The following is an 8,533-nucleotide window of genomic DNA, read 5'->3' on the forward strand; positions in this document are numbered from 1 at the left end:
AAATCTTTGAAATCATTTTATAACGAAAAAAACTGGAGATAAAATAAATTTTCGACCTCTACATTAAAGACTAAAATCGTACTTAACCCAAAAGTTAATTATGTGATGTTGCTTGTGAAGAAACAATAAGAGATAAATAATTAAAAAAATAATTGTATTATTTTAATATGAAAAACAAAGAACTTGATTTGAATTCGAATAGAAATTAATAAATTATAATTTAAGGAAATAATGGAAAAGATATGTTTAGTATATAAAATATCATTGTAAATAAGAAGATAAGTAAATAAATAAAGGATAAGTAAGTTATAATTATTTAATATAAATTAAAAATATGTTGCTTACTTAGAGAAAAGAGGAAAAAAGAGTGTGTGTATGTGTGAGGAGCAAAATTTACGCTTACTCAGATATTTCAAGTCAATTTCTTAATATTTTTTAGTTAGACACTTAACATAATTAGTTAATTCCTCAATTATTTTAATTATCCAAAGAGTCTTAAATTTTATTAGTATGCATGCATATTCTTTTGTTAAAATTAATACATTTATCTAAATTAATTTTTATAAGTATTTAATATAAAATATTTATATTAGTCTTTCCACATAAACAAATACAATTTATCTCTAGTTAAAAAATTATTTGATAACTAAAATTTGATAGAGATTAAAGGCTATTTGGTTTTAAATAATAAAAAATTGATCACTATTAGTATTTTAGTTTTAGAAAATAATAAAAAATGATGTCCTTATAATTATAAAACCTCCATCCTTGTTCCAAAATCGCCGCCGCAGGCATGATCCCCCAAATCTAAATAAAACCAATTTAAGCATCATATCACAAATAAGTTGTTCAGTTCTAATCTATCCTCAAAGTAAAAACGGAAACGGAAAACCCAATACTCCGTCGTTTAGTACAAACGAATGATTGAATTCAATTCGTTTCAATTCAGCTGCCATAGTTAAAGGTGTGACATTCAACTTCTCTTATATTTTATTTTTAAGAATGGTGTCCGAATTTGTACTATTTATAAAGAAAACATTTTTATTATATATTCTTGTTATTATTTTTAAAGACAAATAATAATAATAAAATAAGTAAATTTTTTACATTATTTATTTACATGAGTACTTAATAAACTCCCATATTAAATTTTTTCATCATTTATCAAATGATCAATATTTCTTTCAGAATCCTTAAAAAAATCAGATACATCATAATGAGTGATGTAATTTTCAGCAGCATCATTTGAAACAAAATTCGACTCATTTTTTTGTCGTCTTTTTTCAAAGATAGTTGATAAAGATCGACTAGGTACCTTGGGATACGACAGGTACGCGACTAATGACACTTTCTACCATAACGGAAATATTTATTCTCTGCTGATTTATTTTGCCTATTATTTCTTTATTTATCCCATTTCTGGTGAGAATCCTTTTTTGTGAATATAATTTTTCTTCCTTCCATAATTTTTCTTATTGCCAAAACTTTGTCATTTACCTTTTCTAGAGTTATGATTTGCAACATTTGCTTCAGGAAATGGGGCGGCACCAGTTAGGCACGCTTCATGATTTTTTAAAATTAACTCATTGTTACGTTCAGTAATAAGAAGGTAAGAAATTAACTTAGAATATTTTTTAAATCTTTTTTCTCGATACTGCTGCTGCAGGAGCATATTCGAGGTATGGAAGATCGAGAAAGTTTTTTTTAACATATTATTATCAATTATCTTTTCCCCACATAATTTCATTCATGAGATAATTTGAAATATTGTTGAATTATATTCATTTATTGATTTAAAATCATGTAGACGCAAGTGCGTCCATTTATATCGGACTTGAGGAAGTATCACTGTCTTTTGATGATTATACATTTCTTTAAGGTTTTTCTACAGATCTGCAGGATCTTTTAATGTGAGATATTCATTTTTCAATCCTTCGTCAAGGTGACGATGAAGGAAGATCATGACTTTAGCTTTATCCTTCTATGATGCATTATTTTTGTTAGAATATAATTAGAATCAATTAGGATCAATTAGTATTATTTAGTATATCTGAATATTTATTATAGGAGATTACGTCTTTATTATTACGATTCTCTTAGTACCTATAACTACCCTTCTATATTGTATCATTTTAGACAACTTGAAGAGATAATTTGAATAGACAACTTGAATACACTCAATAATACACAAATCTTTTTTCTAGTTTTGTCTTTTGTTTCTAACAATTTTCAGTCTTAATGGTATTTCAAGATCCATTGAATCAATGAATTTCAGCATCTAGTATCCATAATAAGTAGTTGTTTCTAGATATATCAAGAGTATTAAATTTAAGATAAGAGAATTTCGACATAATAAAAATTTGTTACACGAGTCTTCTTAAAATTTGATCAGAGTCTCGTGCTGATAACGTATTGTAAAATAAATAAATAAATAAAGAAGAGATAATAAAATAAAAATAACAAAGTATAAATAGAAGACACTAATATTAATATTCACCAATATTATTATTTTATAATGATAATATATTAATATTGTATTAATAATATATGAAGAGAGAAAGAGAGAGAAGTGCTTTTTATTTATATTATTGTGTGTCTCATCTAAGTCTCTATTTATATATATACATAAGATTATTTTTTCAAACTCTATTAAAAGTATTCTTAAAAATGCTCAACTGTTCATCATAAATAGACATTCAACTAATTATTCTTATCACAATAATAATTATTTAATATAAATTAAAAATATGTTGTTTACTTTTAGAGGAAAGAGAAAAAAGAATGTGCGTGTGTGAGAGGAGCAAAATTTACTTTTACTCAGATATTTCAAGCCAATTTCTTATTATTTTTTAGTTAGACGCTTAACATAATTAGTTAATTCCTCAATTATTTTAATTATCCAAAGAGTCTTAACTTTTATTAGTATGCATGCATATTCTTTTGTTAAAACTAATAAATTTAACCAAATTAATTTTTATAAGTATTTAATACAAAATATTTATATTAGTCTTTCCACATAAACAAATACAATTTATCTCTAGTTAAAAAATTATTTGATAACTAAAATTTGATAGAGATTAAAGGCTATTTGGTTTTAAATAATAAAAAATTGATCACTATTAGTATTTTAGTTTTAGAAAATAATAAAAAATGATGTCCTTATAATTATAAAACCTCCATCCTTGTTCCAAAATCGCCGCCGCAGGCATGATCCCCCAAATCTAAATAAAACCAATTTAAGCATCATATCACAAATAAGTTGTTCAGTTCTAATCTATCCTCAAAGTAGAAACGGAAACGGAAAACCCAATACTCCGTCGTTCAGTTCAAACGAATGATTGAATTCAATTCCGTTTCAATTCAGCTGCCATAGTTAAAGGTGTGACATTCAACTTTCTCTTTCTGTTATTGTTTCTTAGTATGCATAAATAGTGCAATGTTAAGTAAGTAGTCTTTATTGTTTTCTGCTGCATCAAACTAAGGTATAACACTCAATTGAATTCAACTAATCATGAGGTTGTCAATGCCATTGCATTTGAAATGCAATCTTGATTTAATTTTTTTTATCTATGTCATATGAAATCATAATCTAATAAGAAGCACCATTTTTTCCTTTTACTTTCATTTTCAGCATTCTCTCTGCAGCTTCTAATGGCATCAACTGACCAATCACCAACTTTGGAGATATTAGGTATCAACTACAATAGCTTTCTGATTTTTCTTAGCTATGTATGCTTGTTCATTCTTGCTTGCTGTTGTTATCAATTCCTTATTATATTTGTTGTAGTTAGTTTTTACTACTATTACTACTACTACTTTGCCTCGATCGCAGTTCGAACACCGGAAGAGTTATCAATCTGGACTGGACCCCCATTTGCCAATGGTCAACCTGGTGTCAAGCTTGAGAAAGTTAGCTGCGTGAATGCGAAATTCAGCGATGATGGATCGAGACTCATGGTGACGAAATCCAACTCAGTGATTAGCATATATGACTGCAAGAGTGCCAAAGAGATTAGGTCTTTTGAAGTCCCAAACGTCACTTCTGCTATCCTGTCCCCTTGTGGAACCTTTTTGCAAACATTTCAAAAACCTTCGGCACCACAAGAGAAGAATGTCACGCTGTGGAAAACGGAGAACGGTGATCCTGTTTATCAACACTCCCAAAAGAACCTGACAAAAACAACTTGGTATGTGTAATTCATGAATAATGAGAACAAGATAATTTGCCTGACCAATATTATTCTCCATTTTGGAGCTGATAATAATAGGGGCATCTGGCCAGGATTGATTAGATAGAATATAGACCACTGGGCACGGGTAGAGGAATATCTAAAAAAGACTCTGAATGAAGAGGTCAGAAGAGATTTAAGTATGAAGTACCTTACTGCAGCAAGGCACAATAGTGTTGTTTGATTTATGTAGCTGAACCCAACTAGTGGACTTTGTTGTTGTTGCTGTTGTTGGAGAAGTTAATAATTGGGAAATATGGCACGGTTTATTAACTCACTAATGTTCTGATAACATCTTGTGTTTAACTATCACCATGCTTGTTGTACAGGCCTGCTATTCAATTCAGCTCCAATGAGGCCACTGCATGCCGGATGGCAACTAATGAGGTGCAGTTTTTTGACACAAGGGATTTCTCTAAGGGGATCATTGATCGATTAAGAGTTCCCGGAGTTTCTGCCATTGAGCTTTCTAGTGCACCTGGGTCTCATGTAGCTGCATATGTGCCAGAATCCAAGGTTTGTGTTCCTCAATTCCATGCTGATCGAGTAGTTTTATTTGTTTTTTAAAAATGAATGTGACATTGGTATCATTGTCATTTTAGCATTCTGTCCAACTCAAAATTCTTGAAATATCATAAGTGTAATTTAGTTTATTCTATATTCCTGGATAGGTTACTGAATAAATTGAATCTGAGAATTATGTACTGTACATAACTCTTTGTTCCAATCAATGCTACTGATAAAAATATTAATAATATTCATGTATTGTATATTTGATATTTATGGTGCTTAGTTGATTAAGTGGTTGGAGATAACTTAAATAAACTTATCGTAGAATAAACTAATGATTTGGTATTTGAAAGTAATAAGAATTTAATAAAAAAATTCACAATGTTTCATTTGTATTTTCCCAATTGAATTTTGAATAATAATGTAACTCATTTTAGTTTAGTCTTGGGATTGAACGCACTGGGTGTACGAAATGACCAAATTGAACCATTGAAATCATTCAATGGTTCAATTTAGAAAATCAAAAAGTAGGTGGGAGATAAATTAAGAAGTGATGTATCTTTGATGGACTGAATAATTCTGCTTAGTGAACAGCATGAAATCATTTTGTCGAATATTGGTGGTATAACAAAAAAATGTTAATTGTTTTCTTGGTTTGTTACATATGTAGTCTCCTTTCTTTGCAAATATTAATAAGGGTTAAAACAAGGTTTTAGTACATGTTTACATCCTGTGAATAACTAAGATGTTTTTCAACTTGTAGGGAATTCCTGCCTGTGTACAAATATTTCCATGTGGAAATGCTTCTCAAAGTCAAGCTGTTGCACGACGGAGTTTTTTCCGATGTTCAACAACCCAACTTAAATGGAATCATGGTTCTACTGGTCTTTTAGTGCTGGTGCAGTCAGATGTTGACAAAACTAACCAGAGTTACTATGGGGAATCAAAGTTATTCTATCTAACAATAGATGGAAAGCATGAAGGGCTTGTGCCTCTTTGTATGTTCTTATTGTTAGTAAAAGAACTGATAATAATTGATTATATAATTTCCATAGAGCTAACATTTCTTTATTTTGGCAGCTAAAGAGGGTCCGGTTCACGATGCTCAGTGGTCATATTCTGGCTTGGAATTTGCTGTAGTATATGGTTGTATCCTTTTCCATATGATATCTATTATACAGAGGTAAACCAAGCACACTAAAGTTCCCACCACTTGATATTATTTGCATAAGATATTTTATTGAACCAAAATGTTTGGATGTTTCCTTCATAATTTTTTATGCCTAATGATCTGTGCATTTGAAAGATATTAGATATGATTATCTTGTATCCTCATTAATTTTATCAGCTTTTGATGGTTCTTTATAGATCTCTCGAATCCTTCACTTTTCCTTAACCTTTTATAGTTATGCCTGCTAAAGCAACTTTGTTCGACAAGAAGTGCAATCCTCTGCTGGAGCTTGGAACTGGTCCTTATAACACCATTAGATGGAACCCGAAAGGGAAATGTATCCTTTGCTGATGGAATCTATTTTATATTCTCTTTCTCTATCTTTTATATGGCTAAAACTTAAAAGGCACTTGTGGGTTGTGGGAATGAATTCGGAATTTGAAGTGGCTCATTACAAATTTCTACATTTTAAAATGTATCTGATTTTGTTGCCTTGACCTCTTGCCTGTAGTTTTATGTTTGGCTGGCTTTGGCAACTTGCCTGGTGATATGGTATGTTATCCTGAATAATTTAATCATTATGATTTCTTTTTCCTATATGATGGTAGAGATATGTGTTCATTATCTATTACTAGTATCCTGCTTTCTTTTTCTTTTCTTTTTAAATAAAGAAAACTAAGTTATGACTTTTAATCACTTTAAAGATAATAAATTGCTGATCTTTGTCTTATGTTGCTCTTTGGTACTGACTTAACTTTGTTGTTTAAATAAGTAACTGTATGTGTGATCTCTTTATCTAGTATTTTAAGTTTGAAATTCAAAACAACATTGAAATAAATTTACTTTTGCATGTATCTGTTGTAGTTCCATAGGACAGACGCTCAAAGATAACACATGCTGCTCGCCTGGATCTCATATGTTTTTCATGCTTATGTTCCAGGTATTCTGGGATTACGCAGATAAGAAACAACTTGCAGCAACTAAGGCTGAATGGTCTGTGACAAGTGAATGGTCTCCAGATGGGCGCTATTTCATGACAGCGACAACAGCTCCAAGGCTCCAAGTTGACAATGGGTATGTTATATGCTTAACTGTTAATGAGACCTGGCTGACCGGCTGACCTGGCCATTTAGCCCAACCTTTATAAACCGCGAAATAATGGGTTGACTCATTTCACCGGATGGATTATAAATAGGAACCTGGACCATGCCACAAACATATGATGTCATCTATATTGCTACTTTCACATGATCTTGTTTTAATCATGATTCATGAGTGATTAATCTGAACATCATTTATGAGGTGATATTTCATTAACCTGAGCAATCGATGGTGAATGTTTTGGCAATTGTCATATCTTGGTTCTCACTTTACTGATGGTTAGTCTTGGAACATATTTATAGAAGAAAACATTTCTTACCTATCTAATTTTTTCTCTTTTCTTTCTAAGGATCAAGATCTTTCACTACAATGGGTCACTGTACTTCACAAAGATGTTTGACAAGTTGTTCCAGGTCAGTAGTATCAAACTTGTTATAGTTAAATGGTTCTTGTATTGCATTTTCACATATACCATTGAATTGTCTACAAATTGTGCTAGGCTGACTGGAAACCGGAGCCAGCAGATAAGTTTGGTGACATCACCGAATTAATCAAGTCTCTCAATTTGGGTAAAGTCGAAGATAAAAAGCCATCAGGTTTGTCTGCTTATCGTTAGGACTTGAATTGGTTATTTAGTTATGTCTCAAGTTCTTTTGAAGATCACAGACTTTATTGCAGGTCCAGGACCAAAATCGGCTGAGGCTTCTAACAAACTCTCTTCTACGAACCCCCCTGCACAAAAGCCTGCCGCATATCGCCCACCACATGCTAAGAACGCTGCTGCAGTTCAGGCTGAGGTATACACAATATAGTTGCTCGGCTGTTGTTATTTCTGCTTTAAATTGTTAATTCAATTGTGAGTATAATTTTTCATAGGATAACTTATGAACTATAAAGTATGCTAAAACTTGAAGAGTGGTCAAAATGATTCGATATGCTTTTGTTTATGCATCATCCCTTAAATTCTAGTTGAGTTTCATTTTTTTTTAAGTTAATGTCTCTAATAATGTCAAATGATTTGTATTTTCAGTTACTTGGAATAGGAGAGAGCAGCCCCGCAGGGTAAGAGATTTTCTTTTACCTGCTTATTAGTTATTATGACTTATATTAAATGCAAAGTTTTTACTTATTCAGATCAATGAGCAAGAATGCATTAAGAAACAAGAAGAAGAGGGAGAAGCAAAAGGAGAAAAAGGCTGCTTCGGATGCCAATTCATAGTGATGTCAAAGATTGTTTCTAACTTATGCTGAGTTCATCCTCTACTACTGCAAGGAAATACCTGAAAACCCAGATGCTTCAGGTCTACAATTCCTAGCATCAAATCAATTGTACTATTTATACTTCTTTTGGAGGGGAAACTTGTGCAATTTTGGGTCGTTCAAGATTTCGAGACTATTGAAGTTGTGTAAGGGGATATTGTGGTTTCTTTGGTTTTCACTAGGATATAGAGGGTAGGTGGTGTAAGTTTATTTTTGTTCATTTGGAATAGGATCCTTCTTATTCTTTCCTTTTCTTTTTTTC

The 8,533-nt window shown here is 31.2% G+C and overlaps 1 protein-coding gene across 2 annotated transcripts; it reads left to right on the forward strand.

Moving 5' to 3' along the window:
* The first annotated feature begins 941 nt into the window (after nucleotides 1–941).
* On the forward strand, nucleotides 942–8,533 carry LOC107469597 (eukaryotic translation initiation factor 2A). 2 transcript variants are annotated; one of them, XM_016088975.3, is made up of 14 exons: nucleotides 942–964; nucleotides 3,632–3,691; nucleotides 3,833–4,187; nucleotides 4,559–4,745; nucleotides 5,503–5,737; nucleotides 5,820–5,888; nucleotides 6,146–6,247; nucleotides 6,422–6,462; nucleotides 6,851–6,984; nucleotides 7,361–7,424; nucleotides 7,511–7,607; nucleotides 7,690–7,808; nucleotides 8,042–8,073; nucleotides 8,146–8,533. In XM_016088975.3, exons 2-14 carry the CDS (start codon nucleotides 3,652–3,654, stop codon nucleotides 8,228–8,230), a joined length of 1,560 nt encoding a protein of 519 aa, XP_015944461.1. In that variant the 5' UTR covers nucleotides 942–964; nucleotides 3,632–3,651; the 3' UTR covers nucleotides 8,231–8,533. The 2 variants fall into 2 exon arrangements, with proteins under 2 accessions (XP_015944461.1, XP_015944460.1); XM_016088974.3 differs by lacking the exon at nucleotides 942–964 and adding an exon at nucleotides 3,183–3,379.

Source organism: Arachis duranensis, chromosome 10 (assembly GCF_000817695.3).
Source record: "Arachis duranensis cultivar V14167 chromosome 10, aradu.V14167.gnm2.J7QH, whole genome shotgun sequence".
Lineage (NCBI taxonomy): Eukaryota > Viridiplantae > Streptophyta > Magnoliopsida > Fabales > Fabaceae > Arachis > Arachis duranensis.